At 47.6% G+C, this 21796-nt stretch overlaps 1 protein-coding gene across 3 annotated transcripts in view; it reads right to left on the bottom strand.

The window, feature by feature from the left end:
- Positions 1–21796, bottom strand: part of PRKG1 (protein kinase cGMP-dependent 1) — a 370739-nt gene that overhangs the window by 199450 nt on the left and 149493 nt on the right. For all 3 annotated transcript variants that reach the window (XM_032115877.1, XM_032115876.1, XM_032115878.1), the window contains exon 3: positions 6041–6154. In XM_032115877.1, coding sequence (XP_031971768.1) covers positions 6041–6154 — 114 coding nt within the window. The remainder of the gene's footprint in view (positions 1–6040; positions 6155–21796) is intronic.

Genomic DNA, 21796 nt, shown 5'->3' with positions numbered 1-21796 from the left:
TTATGATGGGCAAAACAATCTTTAAAAACTCTGCTTCTATGGACAGCAGGAAAGGCAGCTTGGGGTGATTTCATGCCATCAAGGAGCTTCTAAAAGTGGCTTTAGAGAACATGGATAAGGCAATTGTTGCTTTGGTTCTGAAACACAAATTGGTCTGTTTTGGTACCAAGTGGCTTTTTGTTCCCCAGTTAGAACGAGGAAATAGTCTAGAATGAGAAATTTTATATAATGTGGGGCAAATCCAGCCCCTGTGCTGTCTGTTGCATTTTAATCCAGGAAAGGACCACGTGTCACCGAGCCCATAAATTAGCATTTATGGCAAATACTCCATTGCATCCCCTTGTTTATCAAACTCTGCCCAAAGAGAAGCTTTGCTGTCAATAGCAAAGTTCAGTCACCTCATTTCTCACAGCTGCTCTGGCCATATTTCAAACATCCACAACATTTTCAGTGACATCTATAAAAAGGGATGAAATGGGAGCTCTTATGAACTAATTATCTGACATCTGCTGTTAATATTAACTAATTCTTCAAGGGTTGCACAGAGAAAGTCATCATCTCCTTATAACCGTGTTTAAGTGATGGGATCTCAGCTCATTCCTCTCTGCAATTAAATCAACGTGAAAAATATCAACAAAATTACTTCCACAAGTATTTCAGAACAACTGAAGCACTCCATTTCCCCTGCATGGTGATCACCCTCCTTCCGTACCAGACACAACAAATGCTACTTCGTTATTTATTGTTACTTTATCTGCTTGGCCAAACAGGTCTGGAGAGTTTTTAAACATGGATTTAACACTGAAAGGTTTTCCTATAAATAAATACCCAGTCTTAAAGCTGCCCATGATGCCAGAACCTCCTGGTGTTCACCTGGTGAAGGGAAGGCTCCAGGGAGAGCTCAGAGCCCCTTGCAGGGCCTAAAGGGGCTCCAGGAGAGCTGCAGAGGGACTGGGGACAAGGGCTGGAGGGCCAGGACACAGGGAATGGCTTCCCAGTGCCAGAGGGCAGGGCTGGATGGGATATTGGGCAGGAATTGTTCCCTGGCAGGGTGGGCAGGCCCTGGCACAGGGTGCCCAGAGCAGCTGGGGCTGCCCCACCTCTTCGTCCAGCACCTCCTTCAAGGCTTTAGAAAAGGGGATAGGAAGCAGAGCCTGAGGAACTTGTGAATCCCAGAATCCCAGACTGGTTTGGGGTGGATGGGACCTCAAAGCCCATCCAGTGCCACCCCTGCCATGGGCAGGGACACCTCCCACTGTCCCAGGCTGCTCCAAGCCCCAATGTCCAGCCTGGCCTTGGGCACTGCCAGGGATCCAGGGGCAGCCCCAGCTGCTCTGGGCACCCTTATTCCAACACACCTGGGGATGTTTCAGGTACACAATGATCCCAGGTGGTGAATAAATTTTTCATTCTGTTTTCCTCATCTCTCTTGGATTGGTCTGTCCGTCAGTTAAAAATTCAGTCAGGACCACCCATCCCTGTGCCTGTATCTCCAGAGCCATGGACATACCATCCTGAAGATGCTCCTGAACAAGAAGAGGGGAAAAAAGACTCTGCTACACCTTGTCCATTGTCCTCAACATCATTTTCTCATTATCATCCCCTTGGAAGAATAATCCAAACCCATTCTGTCACATTACTTGCAAAACCTGTAAAGGTCACAGAAAAACACAGGCAGTGGAAGGGTGAGTTTAAATTACTTTCTCCCAGGATATATCCATTATATATCCATTTATATATCCAATTGTCTCCCACCAGGCACACCGGACTGGCTGGGCCATCCCAGGTTTCTGATCTCCAAGTAATATCAGAGAGATTTTAATCAAACAGTGGAGTGTCTAAAGTCAACTTCTTTCCAAAGCGTGTTTTAAGGAGAGCAGAACAAACTTTACCCTGGCTCCTGTAATCGTTAGAGGAGAACATCTGAAGGCAACATCCTCCTGCAAGGCTTTTAACGAGTCTCTGCAGTTTTAATTGGCAACTTGCTGCTGCCTTCTTTTTTCTTGCAAATTATCCATGTTCCCGAGCTCCTCGCAAAGTTCTGCCGTTCCTGGGGCTGCAGCAAGCGGTGCACAGGACTCCATTAAAACACAAACAGCAGTGGAAAATCCAAACTCATCCAGGCTTGGCAAGGAACGGCCGAGCTCCCGCCTTAATCCTGCTGCGCCGTGCTGGGTTTTGTACAATTAGTGCAGCTGGCAAGCACAGCAGCTTGAGGAACTCTTGTGCTGCCTTTTGAGGGCCAGCAAAAGGATTTACATAATTTAGAGTTTAATAACTTCAGCCTCTGCTTGCTTTTTTTTTTTTGCTAATAGTTCTCCTGAAAACATGGGCTGGTGTGGAGTGCAACTCCCCTGAAATCATCAGCCTTGCACCGAGATGTTTCTAGGGGATGGTTTTATTTTGCCCCCAAGAGAATCCACTTCAGGTGTTAAGACCACTTCTAAAATAAGCAGAACGTCCTCAGAGGATGGAGAATCTGCCCCCTCCATAAAATCTGCCCTAAATCACCTGCAAAAATCTGCTCCACACATTATTCTTTAAGAGGAATGAGCGCTTCTGCACAATATTAACGGCAGATTAATTTCACTTCCTCCCACGTCTTTTCTGTTATCAAAATGAAGAATCACAATGTCTTAAACACAACCTCAATTCAGCTGGGGGGATTTTTGTCTTTTTTGTCATTTTCTGCTGGCCTCTCGTAGCTCTATTTACCATCCAAGTCTGTAAAAACAGAGGATCAGAGACATCATTCTAGGTGTAGCCGTAACAAGTGGTGTTTTCCTCATTCTGGACTTAATTATTTGTTGGAATCAGGAAGGAAAGTCTGTGGTTCTGCTTTGAATTGCAAGCAGCATCCAGGTCTGCATGCAGACACTCTAGAACTCTGGATAATCAACACAGGGAGAGGGAGAAATTAGCAGCTGATTTGGATTTCACTGAGTGTGCCATGGAAGGTGATCTGTGAGCATCAAGGAGCCAGAAAGCCTTGATAATTGCATACTTGGAGCAGACTGACCAGTTTCTACCAGAAGAAGAAGAAAAAGCAAGCCAAAAAACTCCCAAACCCCCCCACTATTATTCTTTCTGTATTATCTGGAAACGTAAAGCAAACGCTGCAGAATAACCAAACCAAAATCAGATGTCAAAGATTGCACATTTATCTTAAAAGGCCACGTGTCAGGAGATATGTCCCTGCCTTTCCCAGTGCTCCTCAGCACCCAAGGGTTTGGGTTCTTCCCAGGCCCTGCTTGAACTCAAACCCCACCCTGCTTTCATTTAGGGCTGCAATAATGGGGAGAAAATATGATAGCGCTTCCGGGGTAGGCTTTGCAAAGCCCTGGACTGCCTTATTAAAGAGGTCGTTATGAGGCAGGAGTCAGATCAGAATCATTAAATTTTAACGTCTCCTAAATTCTATTGCAAAGACAAAGCCCTTCCTCCGGTGATTTATATTTGAAGTTTGCTCCTGCAGAGTGAGCACGAGCTGAAAAGCCCGTGTAGACTAATAGTGAGTAATGACACTAAAATCTTTATTATTTACAAACCAAAGCCAGGGTACACATAAAACCAAGCTGCAGCAGGAGGTGTCAACTCAGCTGACACCTCATTATGGCCCAGCTGCAACGCCGAGCTCAACACCCCCATAAATCCATCCTTCACTCAGCCTCTGCCACAACTTCATCCCTCAGAAAGCAGCACTTAAATTCCTCATAATCAAGTACAGGCAGGCACATCAAAACACACTCCTGACGCTCTGGAGGTGATGGAAAGCTCTCTCCTGAACGATGGGAAGCCCTGAGTTAAAGTGTGTCTCCAAATGGGAGCTGGATGATGCCCCCTGACACTTCCTCACCACCAGTGTTGATGGAGTGTCTCATCTCACTACAGTCACCAATTTCATTTCTCCTGGAATAAACCTTGGAATGATCAAAGTTATCCCCAGGCTTAATGGAGCTCAGGACCACCCTGGGAGGTTGGAAGTGACCAATCTTTTAAATCTTCTGGGGTTTGAAGAGCCGGATTCAGAAAGCAAGAGCCAGGAGGAGGGAAGGAAGAGGGGACAGACGTGAGGGGGCCACGGGGCTATTCCTGCCAAAAAAAACGGCGGGGAAAAAGGAGCGAAGGTTTCCAATCTCAGCGGCCACTAAAAAGCCTCCCCTCACACCCCAAACTGGGAAACAGCCTAAGGGATCACGGAATACAATCAGGGAACTGAAACACAGACTCGTTTAGGTCGGGAACGATGATTATTTATCAAGCTGAAAGTGGTTGTTTGGTAATTACTGTGACCTAAAAGATTACCTGGGCTGTGGGAGTGTAAAATGGCAGCAGCAGTTATCCCCAGGCATAATGGAATACTTGCCACCATTCACCTAGAAAGGGGATTTGCCACATTTATTGCTCATTTCCCAAAGGAACAAACAGGTGTTTGAAGCTGTGTAGGATCAGCTAAGTCAATACCGTGCCCTGAGGTGATGTGAACACCTCCAGGCCCTCAGCTCAGTGAGGGCGAGCTGCAGCAGCTCCCCAAGCTCATTACAACCACAATTGCTACTGATCTGTGCACTAACAAGAGATAAAATTCCTCCAAGTCCCTCCCTGGCCCTGGGAAGGAGATTAAAGCCCAGCAGAACTCTAATTACACAATCCTGGTGGGAAAGGACCAGAGAAACAAGAACACACGGTCCTCTTCCTCGAGGCAAGGTCTCTCTGAGGATGGCTGGAGCAGTGACCTTACTGCTGCCCCCAGTTTAACCAGGACAAAGGGGTTTGGGACAGCTGAGTGCCACATGCCAGTCTGGAGGTTTGCTCCGGAGGGGAGCCTGAGGGCGTGGAAACGGCAGCAAGAGGAAATCTGACAGCAAAACCTGCTGTGTGCAATTCCCTGTGGGAGTCCCTTGCACAACGAGGTGAGAGCGGCCACAGGAACAGAGTGGTTATGGGGGACTCACTCGTGGGACTGGAGGATCAGGTGCCTTTTAGCTCTTCATTCCTAAGGGGAACTAAACAACAACCATCCTCTCACTGCCTCTTCCAGCATTTGACCTTTTTCTCTGCTCTTTCCAACCTTTCCCAGCTGTATTTATCACACAAAGCTGCTGCTCATCTGAATTTATCACCACCACCTGAGGTACCCAGCACTTGTGAAAAGGCAAGGTTTGCACAGGTGAGAACAGAGACCATGGGTCAGGTCCTTCAGCACTACGGAAAACAGCACGTCCTGCAGAAAATAATCCACTTATCTGCTTTCTTATTCCTGCCCATTTGTTCTTTTCCTTGCTCTCTTTTTGAAGCACAGTTAGGTGTTTGGAAAAGGCTTTCTTCTGAGCAGGGACTCACACAGCTCATTATTCTGGTACAAGAATACCACTTGTTTGGGTTATTCTGTGCCATCTGTACCCTTCTGACTCCTTCCCCTTAGAACCACACAATTATTGACTATCTCTCTCTGCTTCAGTCACCTATCTGATAACCTATATCTCACATCTCAGCTCTGCATCTGAATTTAAACAAAAACCTATTTAAGTTGTACATAGCAATGTGATTTATTTCCTCTGCTTAATTGTGCAAGACAAGCCTTTGCCCAAAACATTCATAAAAGATTACAAAAGTGCTGAGAAGTTTAGGGCAGGGGGTCAAGTGCCATCCAGATTCTTTTTCCTGATTTATTTTAGTCAGCTTAGTGGGAAAACAATGACTTGTCCTGAACAAAAACTAAGCTTGGCTTACTGAGTTTCCCTTGAAGACTTACACAGGTCAGAAAGGTTCTTCTAAGCAACAACAAAAAAAATTATCATGAGATTCAGCAGGAATTGTAAGGAAAACTGTGGTATAAGCTTCAGGCTCCTCTGCATGGGGTAGGATCAACCCGAGTGACTGAACGAAGCACTTCCTCTGCATCTTCTTCACACACACAGTGGCTAAATTTCATACCAAAAACCATACCCTAAAGAGTTTAATTCACTGAGAAAGTGAAACATCTAAAAGAGGCTGCAACTTCCAAGTGAAGAGATAAGAAAACATCCAAAATGCTTACTTTTGACAGTAGCTGTCCGGGTGCAGTTGTAGAGGATGGCTAACTCCCCAAAAACTTTGCCAGGTCCCATGGTGCAGAGCTTTACTCCCTCTTTTGTCACTTCAACCTTCCCATCTGTGAGGAAAAGAAGAGAAAAAGACCATTTTAAAAGGGCAATTAAATAATTTCAGGCGTTTTAAAAGGAAGAATAATGTTTTTCAGATTTGAGTTTTAAAATGTATTTGATTACAGGCCTGGTTGGACATTGGGGCTTGGAACAGCCTGGGATAGTGGAAGGTATCCCTGCCCATGGCAGGGATGGAATGGGATGAGCTTTAAGATCCCTTCCAACCCAAACCATCCTGGGATTCTGTACTGTGAACAAAAAACACCAGAGCCCTACAATTTCAAAAGGAATTAAATGTATTATGAAGGAGAGCACATAAACTCAGAAAAAGGTCAAAACCAGCTGCTGCAAACAGAAACTTTCAACACTTGAGGGTTTTTTAGTGGAGCATCTGTACGGTCAGGACATACTTACAGTACACTAAACTCAGTGTGAACTTTGTTTCACGTATTACACTTTCAGGTGAAATTTCCCCCAATTTTTTGTGTTCAAAAAGGAAAAGATTTAGGTCTTTGACACCACACATGAAAACAGAGGCGTAATTTTGCTCATTTTCCCTGAGAAACTAATCCCTGAGAACACTCATCCATGAATAACAGAACTACTATCAAAAAGAAAATTACTCTGACCTGTGGCTATTATTTAATTCCCATCTCTGCACCCCTTGCCTTTCTGAATATCTCATTTTATGAGGGAAAATCTGCTTTATCAGCTTACCTGTACCATGCCTGGAAGGGATGTGGGAGGAGGGGTTAAAATCCAAGGTTGTATGGAAAGAAGGGAGCTCAGAACCACCCTAGGAGGTTGGAAGTGACCAATCTTTTAAATCTTCTGGGGTTTGAAGAGCCAGATTCAGAAAGCCAGAGCCAGGAGGAGGGAAGGAAGAGGGGACAGACGTGAGGGGGCCACGGGCCTATTCCTGCCAAAAAAAACGGCGGGGAAAAAGGAGCGAAGGTTTCCAATCTCAGCGGCCACTAAAAAGCCTCCCCTCACACCCCAAACTGGGAAACAGCCTAAGGGATCACGGAATACAATCAGGGAACTGAAACACAGACTCGTTTAGGTCGGGAACGATGATTATTTATCAAGCTGAAAGTGGTTGTTTGGTAATTACTGTGACCTAAAAGATTACCTGGGCTGTGGGAGTATAAAATGGCAGCAGCGTTTTCTGTAATACAGAAGCGGAGTTGGGGGGCATTCAGATGTCTTCATGACAAGTTAATTTTTATGATTGTTCTTATAAATGTTTGATTCATTTCTTTATATTAAGTATCAATCTAATTAGAAGCACAAAAATAGATGTTTATCTCGAGAATGAGCGACATCAACCTTTAGTGGGGCCTGACACACTTCAGAGATTCTTAAATTATTTAGAAGGATGTCGTTTTTTGTTTAACAGAACTGAGTTTCAGCATCTTTTTCTGCAAAAAGCTCTGTTGGGAAAAGCTCTACAACAAAAACCTGCAAAGGGAATGACTTTACCTCACTTTTGGCTCATGGGCTCCAAAGAAAGACGGACAATTCTGAGCAGTAATGCACAGATGGGATCGCATTATTCCCAAGTGTTGGGGGGCAAGTGAAACATATTGGTGATGAAATGAAAAGACTTGTTTTGAAAGTATTGAGAAGATTTCCCAGCATGATACTGCAGGTATTGGCAAGAATGGACAAAACGATTTTCTAAAAAAACAAAACCAAATTAATTTCTCTTGCAGAAGAGGGGATCAACTTGCAAAATGCCCAAGTTATTTAGGTGTGAATGCAGCTGCCCCACCTACTGTCTCCAGGGGAAAGGTTTCCCTTGCAGAACACGAGCAGTGCCTGAGCACGGCTGTACTGGGGTTTTAACAGGGCCCTGGGGCTGTCCCTGTGGGATTCCTGCAAGGATGAGCTGCTCCAGCTCTGCAGCCTCTGGACTCAGCTGGATCCAGTTCCTAAGAGACCTTTAGGAAAAGACTGACTGGCTCAAGAGAGGGTCAGAGCCACGTGATCCCCTTTGCCTGGTCCCCACTATCCCAGGTACAGTGCAGAGGGTGTACCAGGGCTCCAAGCCCACACTTGCTGCTCCCCCTCCCCTTTTCCAAAGTGCTTTTCCAGAGCTGAGCACCTCTCCAGTCCTCCTCAGACACTGCATTTTCCACCAAGCCACAAACCAGCCCACCAGAGACTTCATTAGCCAAACTCAGCTGCTGCAGGAGAAAACAGATCCATTTTTCCCAAGTGCACAAGAGAAGGATTGAACAGGACAGGAGCCTGGGTAAGGCTGGAATCGAAAGGAGGAGGTGTCCCATCTTTGACACTGAAGCAGGAGCAGAGGCACAGAGAAGCTGCCCCTCTTCCACTATGGTTCAGAAATTAATGCGCTCTTAAATTACAATTTGTTGTCCTGGAGAAAGCCTCCCATTCTCCTGCTGTGTAACTAAGCCATCTGGAACATTAAACACCTCCCCATAAGATGCCCATACTGTGAGCAAAATTCACCTCTCATGGCATTAAAAGGTCAAAGGGCTGCTGTAGGATTTTTCCCATTTTCTTTTCCTACCTGGCAGCCTATAGAGTGCAGTTTTCCATGGAGAAAAACAAATTATTCTGCTGTATCAACCAGATAAAGAAACCAAATGAAATGCAACACAATATTGATCAATTAATGGAGATACATCTGCAACTTGCCTTGGCATCTCCATCAGACAAACACTAAATAATGCAAGAGATGCTTCTCTCCTGGCAGGAGAATCAGCAAATGCTGCTTTTCAGTCTAAATATTGAGCATTATTGAATTCAACACTATATTTAATTTACAGCTTGAGCTGGTTTTGGGGAGCTTTAGCTGGCATATGAACAATGCACTTTCCTGTCTGCTGCAAGAAACTATTCCATAACGACGGGCAACGCATATGATTTTTCAAATAGAGCATAAAATAAAAATCTCAGTGTCTTCAGTTCTCCAGTTCCAAGGGCTCCAGCCATTCCCTTCCCATGATGAACATGAGAAGGTGACCAGAGTCAAGGATCAATAAAAGAGATCGATGCCTCCACAAGCCACCAGCCCGCTCCCAACAGAAATACCTCCAAAAATCCCTTTAACCACACAGAACTCAAAATATTTTGGGCTCTGCAGACACTCCCAAGTCTCAGTTCTTCGTTTCTTTATCCTTGGACACTTCCAGGGATGGAGCAGCCACAGCTGCTCTGGGCAACTTGTGCCAGAGCCTCACCTCACCCTGTTGCTTTGCAAGATTTCAGGGAGATGCACCAAAACTTTATGAAATTAAGCTTTTCTTATCAAAAACTAGTCCTAGGAGTTGGACTTCAATGATCCCGGGGTTATTCCGTGAAATCCAAGAGGGAAGAGCTTCCCTTGCTGCCCCGGTCCCCAGCACACATCCCCAAGCCTTGGGCCTCTCAGCCAGAGCCTCGCTTTCCCAAATTAAACTCTGCGTGCAAATTACATTGTTGTTGCAAATTTAATTGTGGAGCAATTAAAGTTTTAATTGCGAAGTGGCTGCTTGACTTCAGAGCCGGTCCGATGAAGATGTGCTAGCACCGGTGCTTGTTTGGAAACGCAAACTGATAATGGTCCGCATTATTCATGGAATTATTCACGGGGCTGTGCCCCAGCCGCTGGGAATCTTCTCCGTGGCGGCTGCGGAGTGTTACACTTCAGAATGAGGAACAGTCACAATATTAAAGCCAAAGCCAGGATTTAGGGTGGGGGTTTTCTCACAGCCCTTCTTAAAACAGGCTGACACTGAATTGCTCCTGGTGCCTCTCTGCCCTGGTTTCAGGAATCATGGAAATAATGCCTGGAAACTCATCTATACATGGAAAATCGCGGAATAGTTTGGAAAGGACCTTAAAACTCATCTCATTCCACCCCCTGCCATGGGCAGGAACACCTTCCACTATCCCAGGTTGCTCCAAAACTTGGCCTTGGATATTTCCAAGGATGGGGAACCCGCGCCAGAGCCTGTGCTCTGGCAAATTCCTGAATAACCTCCCCAGGATGCCCAGTGAAACACGGATCATTTTAACCACAGAAGAGTAAAAATACAGATGATTGAAGCATGTCTGAACAAAGCAAGATCAATTTTGTCCCCTACAACACCACCAGCAAAGCACTGAGGTTTTGTTTTGATGGGGACATTGGGGGCTTTGTCACTCTGAGTCCACCCAATTAAACTTTAAATAACATCTCTGGCTGAACTGCATCCACATCCCTCAAATGAATGGAAGGACAAAGTAAATTGCACTCATGTGACTCCCTCAATCAGGAGGATCATTTTTTCCTCCCAATAATTAAATGGTCGTTTTCCCTTTCCGGGCACAGAACAAAACAGATTAAGCTGACCTGAGGAACTCGTCAGCCTGGGTGTAATTTATGTAATAGACTAAATTTTTGCAATGCATCATCAGATCTCTGTTTTTCCTCCCAGCACAGGGGAAAGGGCACTTGTTGCTTCAAACCAAAATCTTCCATGGCTCCCAAATCCAAACAAATCTTAATTTTAAAGATACAAGAATATCCAAGTGGATTTCTATACAATAACAAGAGTTTCTTCTGTTGTCCAGTAAAGCCTTGAACACGGGGAATGAGCCAGGGACATTCCTGCCTTGTATTTCTCCGTACCCAGGAGACACCTGGAAGGCCTAATTCCTTACTTTCAGCTGTCTATCCCAGCAGTGCCTTTGAAACACGGATAAGAGCAATGGATTTGAGCATCATTCACATTACGGGGCCCTCTTCAAGTCCTGGACCCTTAGGGAGAAAAAAAGGCTGGTTCTCTCATGAAGGCACTAATTATTCATCACATTTCCATGCCAGGCTGAAAAAAGCAGGGTTCAGCACGAGCTCATGTATTCCTAGGATACAAATTTCATCACACAGCTCCAAAAATGCCAGGAGTGGTGGGAGGAGGATTCCCTCAACTCAGTGCAGGATTCATGAATGACTATTCGATATTTGATTTCATCTGTGCCTGTTTCACACTTGGACTGCAGCTTGATTTGTTGGATGCTATTCAAGCTCTGCTCTGAAAACTGAGGAATGATTGTTTGCAGAAAGTTTTCTTCAGGAAATATCAGTCTGGATCTGCAGGTTTTCCTGAGCAATGTTGAATATATTTCAAAAATGGTACCTGAGATGCATCACAAGTTACCCTGCAACACAGTGCCAAGTCCCTGAGCGTGTGGGAACTGTAAGCCCTGACAGGTTTATCCCTTACCCAAATTCGGGAACATTCTGACAGAATAACTACAATATTAGTGAGGAAAAAAATAAATAATGCATATTTTGCCAAATTTCAAGTTGTTCTCCCACAGCAAATTGTTGCAAGAGTGCTTTGAATATGGAGAAAATACCATTTTTCCTCAGATGTCTCCCTGGGAAAAGCCAAATTAATTCTGACCGCATTTTCCAGACTGATTTTGTTTTAAGCTGGCACCTGCAGCAGGAGTTTAAAGCTCTATCTTTCAGAGTTGAGCAAATGAAGAGGAACTGAACACAGGGCACCTGGTCAGCGTGGAGACTGATGACCCTACGGAGCCTCATCCATATCCCACTCCCAAAAACCCTCCAGTGAGCTTTTTTCCTTGTTGGATAAAACCCAAGAGAAGGGTAAATGAAGCAAGACCTGAATTCTGACTCTCAAACCTCCAGCTGTATCTGGTGACATTACAAGTCCCTTCTCACGCCTCAGCAAACCCGTTCTGAGTTGAGCAAAATGATTTCACCTCCTCTAAAACCCTCTGGGGGAGGCAGTCCCAGTGTGATGGAACTGGGGCAGTCACCGGGACAGCCTCCCCAAAACAGGACTCTGGAAATCCTCTTGCTGGGGGGCATTTCCAGCACCAAGGTTTAGTTAGGAGAGTCTGACACCAGCACAAACCCCGTGCTCAGGTGCCCGAAAAGCAGAAAGTATTCACCAAGCTGGCCCCACCTCCCTGGCAGGGACCTGCTACCAAGAAAATGACCTCCTAAAACCGCTTTTTAACACTGGCTTTTAAGGAATGGCTTTGAAGCTGGGCTTGAAGCCATGAATCAACGTGTACAGAGTCTTCAGCCTGAAGTGGTGACTTCAGTCACACCTCTTGGATTTAAATCAAGGCACACTCCAGAGGAGGGATTACTGGAGATAAGAGCAGAGCTCCATCCCAGTTTCTACCCTGGCTGCAGGAGCGTTTGGAAAAGCAGGGAATGGAAAGAAAGGAGGTGAGTGCCGAAATCTGTAACAGCAGCCCGGGGGCCAAGAGGGGCTGGGAGAATTGAGAGCAGCTGAAAAAAAAAGGATAAAGAAACTTTGCCTGGGCTTTAAAGGTAGGGACTAAAACCCAGATGAGAGGTAAGGCTCAGAGCACCGAGAGCCAGAGAGTGGCAGCCTCGGGAGATCCCAGAGTCACTGAGGTTGGAAAAACCCTCCAGGATCATCCAGTCCACCTTGTCACCAAACTGCCAACATTGCCCTTGAAAGGAGAAGTGGAGAGTCCCTAATGAATTATCCCAGAGGAAATGATCTGCCTGTGCAGGGATGGTCATTCCCAACTATCTCCTCTGCGACCCACACAGCAAAACTCTGCAGCCAAAGCAAAATAAATGGGGTTTTTCCAGGTGCCTCCTCTCTGGGAGAATAGAAAACTAGTTTGGATTCTTTTTTTCTATTAATATGATGATGATTATTATTATTAGGATTAGGATTTTGTTACAGGTGGACCCACTCCCAAGGGGACATGCACATCCTCAAAAAAACATATAAAACCTTGAAAAATATATACACAGACACATATTTCTCCTGGCTTTCCAGGATCTTTACAACTGTAATACATATCCCTGCTCAGGGGGATGGAGAGGTGACCTCCAGAACCCCAGCACAACCTTCATTCTCGTGTGACTCACGGGTATTTTGTCTGATGTGAGCTCTGCTTTGGCCTAAAGCCACATGCAGGATTGTGTCACCCCAGAATGAGCACTGATCCCGCGCTCTCCCCCTCAGCTGGACAGATCCCAAAAAGCAAACAGCTCTGCCTGATTGATCAGGAGGCTGAAAAAAGGAGGGAGAGAGGCATCTGGGATCCTCGAGGAAAGCAACAGAAGGCGTGGTTTGCTCACTTGGATTTTTGAGGAGCTCAAGGAGTTAAGGTGAAACTCAGGAAAATCTGCAGAGAGTGGGAGATGCTGGCAGTTTATCCTCACACACGCTCCCTTACCCCAGTCCTTCTGAAGGCCAGATGTGAACAAAGAGTGATCAAAGGGAAGGGATGAGTTTCATATTTACCCTGGATAAAATATTGAAGAGCCCAAACAACCTTCAGGGCACGCCTGTCTAATGTGCCTAGTTATGACTCTTCCCTCGATAAATAACAAGTTTCAATCTCAAAAGCAAACAAACCCAAATGCAAACTGCTTCTCCCCCGAGCGTTCTGTGGAAGGACACAGCCTGCCCTACCGAGCTGCAGTGTTTGTCCCAAATTTTGGCTCAGCACCTCTTAACCTGGAATTACGGCTGCAGTTCCAGGAGTGCAAACTGACCCTTTTTTGGTACTCAAAGCCTTTTGTGAGCAAAACCCTGTTTTATTCATTTTTCAGCCCTTCTAAGACAGTTAAAATAATCTCCCTGAAAACACTGAGATGTTCTCAGTGGAATACATTGAGAAAAGACATATTTTGCTCACCTGCCCCAAAGAGCTGTTAGGTCCTGCCATCCAAATTTATTTCCTAGTTGCAAACCTCCTCCCTTGCTTTTCAGAGCTCTCACTTTCATTCCCTGGCTTTTCAAAATAGTCCGCAGGCATTTCAGCACAGGAGAAAACAGCCTTAAGCTGCCCCAGGGAAGGTTTAAATTGGATTTTGGGAAGTATTTCTTCACAGGAAGGGTGGTCAGGCACTGGAAGGGGCTGCTGGAGGAGGTGGCATCACCATCCCTGGAAGTGTTGAAAAGCCACATGGATGTGGCACTTGGGGACATGGATTCAGAGGTGCCTTGGCAGTGCTGGGTTAATGGTTGACTCGATCTTGGTGAGCTTTTCCAACCTTAATGATTCTATGTCAAAATGTTAGGCAAAAATACCGCCACCAAAACCAAAAGTTGAAGCTATAAACAAATAAAACAGGGAAACGGAGGAGTCAGTTTTAATTTATCCTTCAATTAAACCAAAAATCACTTTTGATGGGTGATTGATAAGTGATACTGGGACATGTGGTCACTGCAGTCTCATATCAAAGGTAACAGACCAAACCCAAAGGCTGAGATCCCTTAAAACAGCACAAACTTGTTCCCTTCTTTCCCTTTTTACCCAGGATAATAATGTGCTTGAAAGGCAGTGATAAAAGAACAGATATATTTAAAAACCCTGAGACAGCCACTTGATAGAGAAGCCGTAATTCACAGAAATAAAAGACTAATACTGATTAAAATTTACACACCCATAATATTTGACACTCTGTTCCGCAGGTGCACACCCACACATCAATCTGCCCAGAACAGATCCCTCGGCTCAGTGCCAAACACCGACAGCTCCCCATGGAAACCCCACAAAAAAACTGCTCAGGGCAAATCCTGAATCGCTCTTCCAGCCTCCCACTCTGGCCACATCCTCGGAGGAGGAGAGGTGCTGCAAGAACCAGGGAAGTCTTTCCCTCCTTCAAGCCACACCACAATAATTGCATGTGAGGGGTAATTTAGCCCAGTTTTAGCTGGACTCATCCAAATGCTCCAGTGCCATAATGCTTTTAAAGGCCACTGCACCCTTGGTGATGTCGCATGTGCTCACAGCTCCTGACTGTGTTAAACAGCATGAGGAGATGGGCAAATCCACCTGAGGGGCACCTGGGGATGAGGATTTATTTGGTCCCTCCAGCCCACGGTGTTTGACCAAAGAGCCAAACCCTTCTCTCACACTGCTCCAAGTGCCAGGTGGCTGCAAGTCCACATTCACCATTCCAGGTCTCCCGCTCACACAGCACACCTCCTCTCTCCTCCCTATTTTCCATGCTTTCCTGGTAAACAAACACCTGGGATGAGGCTGAAGGGGCTGGCAGGGAAAGCTGGGCAGGCAGAGCTCTCACTGGACTGACTCAGATGCAGCAGGAGAAGATCTCCAGTAAATCAGTGTTTTCACATGACACCTGCAAGGAGCTCGGCTCTGAGTTACACACAACCGGCAGCACTTTGGTGCTTTCATTCCTTGTCCGGGCACAAGGGGTTTTGAGTAGCTGGTCAATAAAACTGCGCAGGTTCCTGACAGCAAAGTGCTCCTGATAGAACAGGCACTTCAGAATTTCACTCTGCTTTTCCTCCCCTGAAGGCAGTAAGGGAACGATTTCTTTGGGAAACAAACCCTTTCCCATTTAACAAAAATTCTCCTCCAAGAGGAGCTCTGCTCGGATTTCCAGCCACCTTCACAGCACAGTGAACACCTCTATTTAAGCTTCTACACTGGGGAAGAAAGGTGCAGGCAGGGCCCTCGGGAGCTGCTCCCCTTCCCATTTTATCCTGCAGCCTCCCAGGGAGATGGATGCCTGTCATTCCCTTATTTCACCCCAATATTTACTCCACTTTGCACCTAACTCTGATTTAAGACCTCCAAAGCATCCTGTGGGGAAAGGAAGGACAGTTCAGAGCTTTTTTCTTCTAGGAAGAGATGGGAAAATAACATCAGGGGCTCAACCCAAATTTTATTTTAAAATGCCAAGTGTATCATAAAGCATCCAGAACAATCAAGAAGGGAAGCAGGAACATGAGAAGTGTCAGCAACAAACCAAGTGGGGATTCCTTGGAGACCCCCACACGCCTGAGGGTTCAGGCTCCACCACAACATGGAAATAACAACACTACGTAATAATGATCTCACTGCTTTAAAGGTTCTGCTCCTTTATTGCCCCAATCCCTTCTCTGTTCATCCCACAAATGACTCTCCGTGGTTCCTCCCAGAGCTTTTCAAGGGCTGTTTCCTTCCACAGAACTCCAAAAATCCAGAGGTCAGTGGGAAACAGGGAGAGGATGGGAGACAGACAGGCTGGATTAAACAGAACTGTTCTGCCTTGCCTGTGCTAAAACACAGAGCTGAGTTTCCCCGAAAGCCACGTAGGGATAACCTCGCACCAGACAGCAGAGAAAGGGGATGGTGGAAGTGGTTGGGACAACATTAGGGAATCAACGATTCAGAAAAAAATACTGGTGCTATGAACTGTAGGAGGTTATTTGATTCAAAGGATAAAAAGCAGGAAGAAAGGGAGAGAAACCAAATATGTAAAATAAAGTCTTGATTCTAAGAGAGAGAGAGAGAAAAAAAAGGGGGATTTTTCATCCAAGGGCTGTTTGTTCAGATACTCAAAAGCCATCAGCTGAGCGTCAGGGTGGCAGCTCTAAGGCAAGAAACCGGGGCTTAAACCACACTAAATCAGCATCCCAGGTTGGTTTGGGTGGGAAGGGACCTTAAAGACCATCTCGTTCCTGCCACGTGCAGGGCTGTACCAGGCCAGCTGTGAGCACACAAAAATCCTCCCTCAAATCTTGATTTCACCAGACCTGCTTTTCACTTTTGCTCTTCTCTGGAAAACCCAACACTGCTCACCCCACAGCAGCGTGAAAACCACACCCCAGGAAAGCCTGCGCTGTGCTGTCAGGGGTGGATCAGCTCAGGAGGTGGCTGAGGGTTTCTGAAGCACAAAGACACTTCGGAAAAGAAAGCCTGGAGCAGGGGGAAGCGACATTTTTGGGTAGAGATACCCCCAGGGATGGAAATCAGCGTAGCAGGGGCTCTTTGATTTGTTCAAACACAAGACAAAGGGCTGTGAGGAAGTTTGGACCCATTTTATACAACCTTGGGGAGCATCCACCTGGAAAATCCAGGTAGGAGCAATTATTTATTCTTACAAGGCTTGCTGGGTGATCACTGCCCGAGACAGAGACTGCTTGGAAGTACGAGCTCTCATTCCAAACCCAAGCTGACAAATGGGAAAACGACAAGATTGGAAACACCTTGTGATACAAAGGGACGTGATTTCTCTGTCAAATGCGTTTGAAGTCTCTTCTGAAAACACAACAAATTGAGTTTTAATTACTTTTGCATACATCAAGTCTGCACTGAACTTTCAAGTAGCGAGGCTTCATTTCACTCGCTGCCGCTGCAATTTGCACCACTCCAGGTTAATGCAATGTCTATTCCCTAAAAATGTGAAATGCATTCTTTGATGAGCTGCTGCTTTATGTTTGCAAATCAGCACGTTGGCTGGGCTCAGAAAATGTGATTTATTACTGTCTGGGACATGAGAGAGCAGCAGGAATCAGCTTCTGATGATGGAGGGAATACAGAGTGACAAGTCCCATTTGCTTCTGAGCTCTGTCACCGGTCTTGACTGTTGGAAAAGGGGGGAAAAAATCTGATATAGCTCTCTCTGGGCATGCAGAAAACAAAGCACCCAGATCTCATCATCGGCCTGCAAACAATTTATCAGCTCACAGGCAGTGGCTCTGTGTGACAAGGAGCCATGAAGAGATTTTCCTCAGCAGGCCAGGAAGTTTTAGTAATCCTGGAACATCAAAAGTGCAAGGGCCAAAGACTAAAGCCAAACTTATCAAGTACCACTGCCCTGGCCGACAAAATCAGGGTAGGAGTTTGGAGTTTGGATGGGAAAAGGGTTAGGCCTGTTTGGTACTGTTTTCACACGGCAAACACCTGTTTTCATGCCCACAGCCCAGGGCTGGAACACTTCCTGCCTCCTCCATCCCCGCACTGGATGCTTCCTTACACCTCCTGAGAAGCTGAATCCCAAAACCACACAATCCAACACAGCCCTGTGGTGTAAGGGACCTTAAAGCCCATCCAGTGCCACCCCTGCCCTGGCAGGGACACCTCCCACTGTCCCAGGCTGCTCCAAGCCCCAATGTCCAGCCTGGCCTTGGACACTGCCAGGGATCCAGGGGCAGCCCCAGCTGCTCTGGGCACCCTGTGCCAGGGCCTGCCCACCCTCCCAGGGAACAATTCCTTCCCAATATCCCATCCAGCCCTGCCCTCTGGCACTGGGAAGCCATTCCCTGTGTCCTGGCCCTCCACCCCTTGTCCCCAGTCCCTCTGCAGCTCTCCTGGAGCCCCTTTAGGCCCTGCAAGGGGCTCGGAGCTCTCCCCAGAGCCTTCCCTTCTCCAGGTGAACACTCCCAGCTCTCCCAGCCTTTCCCCATAGCAGAGCTGCTCCATCCCCCTGCCCAGCAGGGATTTGTCCCCAGCATGGATGCAAACACTCACACGCAAACATTTTTTATTCCTTTCCTTGCTAAAGTTTTCACCAATCCCCACCACCCATTTCTTAGACGGCACGAGAGGAGGAAGGACAGGACGAGCATGGCTCAGAGAGTGCTTTGGGTGTGAGAACCAGGAGAGCTGCAAGAACTGATCCCTGGTTAATCCCAACCAAACACACCGGGGCCACAGGGCCTGGGTGAATGCACACAATGGTACAAATCAAAGTTCACAGGAGACTGAGGGCTGGAGTTGCAGAAGGGAACATCACTGGAGGACAAACACCCACAAAAGAGCTGGAAAAGTTACGGATGAGAGCTTCTGAAAAGAAACACAGAACCACCCACAAAGCTCATCTGCTTTGTTTTCTTTTCTCTGTGAGTGCCGAGGGAGATGAGAGGAGGAGGACGAAAAGCCAAAGAGAGTCCCAACACTGAACTTTCACATGGATTTCTTCTCTGAAGGAGGTGATTTACTCCTTTCATTGTATTTTCAAGAAGCAGCTCCCACCTCTTTCCCAGGAGGATGTATTCACTTCTCTCCCACTGTGGAGTTTACATAAAGCTTTTTTTTACTCCTCCAAGTGGCTGCCTTTCGTCTACAACCCGGAATTGTCCTGACACTTCTGCAGGTTTTTAATATCAAGCACATAATACTCTATTGAACACTAAAGGACAGTGGAACTGTGCCTTGCACAATGCTGCAGAGCCATAAATTCTGATGATGATCACGGGTGCTTTGTATTGGTCATCAAAGAGGTGCAAAGTCTCTCAAAGAGAAATCCTGTGAGGATACTCCAACCTCAGCCACGGGAGAAAGCTGTCCTCCCCAAAAATCAATTTATCATGCTCTGGATGAGCAAGCCCCTTTCCAAGTGATGGTCTCATGATTGAATATCACCTCCCCAACATGATTTACCCCTTGGAAATGGAAAATGAAAAATAGCACTGTTGTAGTTGATGAGTTGTTGATCCATCCTTGAGCTTTGGCCTAAATTTGATTGTAAAAAAAAACCCAACTGCAGTTGAGAACTTTTGCTGGGTAAAAAAACAGGTTATAACCAAGAGTAACCCACCAGAAACCCTCCTGCCCCAGGGAGGAGAGCCCAGAGCCTCTGTGGCCAATGTGCTCAGGGCTGGGCACTGCCCAGGGCAGCAGTTCTGCCTCCTGGGCAGGGCAATTGCTGGGCTCAGGCCCTGCCCGGTGCTCTGGTGCCATTGCTGGGCCCCGGAGCAGAGCCCGGGCCCTGCTCGGAGCCCTCCCTGCAGCCAGGGACAGCCAGGGCTGAGGGCCCCTCTCAGCTGGGGCTCCTCTCGAGGCTGAGCAGCCCCGGCTCCCTCAGCCTGTGCTGGGCACGGAGATGCTCCAGGCCCTTCCTCAGCTGCGCAGCCTCCGCCGGCCCCGCTCCAGGAGCTCCCTGGCCCTGCTGTGCTGAGGAGCCAGGGCTGGACACAGCACTCCAGAGGTGCCTCCAGGGCTGCCCAGAGGGGCAGGATCCCTCCCTGCCCTGCTGGGAATGCTCTTCTGTCCTGCTGCCCCCCACACCACCACACGGACGGAGTCTGAATGGGGAGAGGTGCGTCACACATTTCGCATTTCCCACAGGGAAACGAGGACAGCGACTCCGTGCCCGGAGCAGGATTCGGGTCTGGATGGCTCCTGCCCCCACGTTCTGGCTGTCAATAAGGCTGGGCTCAGCGCCAGAGGAGCTGCAGGGATGGAGCTCGTTGTGCTGCCAGCTGAAAAGGCGAGGTCTGCGCCGAGCCAGCCACGTCCTGCTGAGCCATTAACGAGGAGACAGAGCTGGCTGACAGAACAAACCCGCTCCCAGCTGCTCCTCCAGCCTCCCTCAGCCTCCTCCTGCCCTCCCCAGTGCCAGGAGCAGCACAGCCAGCTCAGGGAAATGCGTGGCACGAGCACCTCAGGGACTGAGGAGGGATATGCACCTGTTAAATGAGGTTTTTGATCCACCTGCCTGACTGCCACTTGTCGGAGGATCTGACTGTGCCAGGAGCTACCTGAGGGCCCACCTGAGGCTGGAACAGCTCTCCCAAGGATGCTGGCTGCCCACCTGCTGCTGAGGAAGGGGGACACCGCCCAGGGCTGAAGGCTGGTTCATTATTCCTCGGCAAATAATCCATCCCAGGGATCAGGATTTAGGAAGGATCACCTGGAGAATGCTCTCACAAGGCACAGATCCCATAAACCTGTCGTGTCCGACAGGGAGGACACGTTCATTGTGCTGCTCAGCAGACATTTTGCCAACAGCAGAAAGCACCAGAATTCTCCTCTTTCATCCCTCATGGAAAGCCTGGTAACAGCAAACGATGGCTGTGACAGCAGATATCAAACGTACCAAAGGTCTGGGGTTAAGCACCAAAGATTTAGGCCCAGCCTATCCAGAAGACAAGCTGCTTTCTTGTATTAATTATCACCTTTCATTGGGAGGAGGGGAAAAACCCCATCCATGAGGCACTTCCAGGCATCTCTGGGAACTCAAAAGCACAGCCTCACATATTTGACGGCTTCACATTTAAAGAAAGGGAAGATAGTCCTCCTTCCTGCCAGCAGTTGGTTTGCCAGCCTGCCTGCTGCATTTAGATTTATATTTGGAGAGTGAACATTACTTTGGATACCTTGAGATGGCAAGGTTCAAACAGGAAATAAAAACAGCAGGAGGAAAATAGAGTATAGACACCGGTATGGATGGTCCAGCTACACCATGCTCCAGGAGGAGGGGGTCATGCAAACCACCAACACACCCAGAAATGCCAGTCTGAGCAAGCCAGAGTGTGAAATACCACAGAATCCCAGGATCCTATGGGTTGGAAAAGCCCTCTCAGCCCATGGAGTCCAGGCTGTGCCCGATGCCCACCTTGTCCCCAGCCCAGAGCACTGAGTGCCACCTCCAGCCCTTCCTTGGACACCTCCAGGCATGGGCACTCCAAAGCTCCCTGGGCAGCCCCTGCCAAGGCCTGAGCACCCTTTCCATGCAGAAATTCCTGCTGCTGTCCAAGCTGAGCCTCCCCTGGCCCAGCCTGAGGCCCTTTCCCCTTGTCCTGTCCCTGTTCCCTGGCAGCAGAGCCCGACCCCCCCGGCTGCCCCCTCCTGTCAGGGACTTGTGCAGAGCCACAAGGTCCCCCCTGAGCCTCCTTTGCTCCAGGCTCAGCCCCTTTCCCAGCTCAGCACTCACAGTGTCACTTCTCACTGTCACCACCCAGGAACAAACCCCTGCCAGGACCAATTTCACCCTCAAACACACCCTTAGTGTGAACCCCCTGCTGCTCACAAACCAGGGCTGAGCTGTGACCCCTCTCTGCCTGCTCCCACAAAGCAGTTTGTTTTGGAAACCATAAGATGGGAGAAAGGGATTCATGAAATCCCGAGGGCTCCAGAAGGCAGAGATGAGTGACTGCCAG

The sequence above is a fragment of the Corvus moneduloides genome, chromosome 8 (assembly GCF_009650955.1).
Source record: "Corvus moneduloides isolate bCorMon1 chromosome 8, bCorMon1.pri, whole genome shotgun sequence".
In the NCBI taxonomy this organism is placed as follows: Eukaryota; Metazoa; Chordata; class Aves; order Passeriformes; family Corvidae; genus Corvus; species Corvus moneduloides.
Note: the sequence above shows the minus strand (reverse complement) of the source record. Positions and strands in the feature narration are given on the sequence as shown.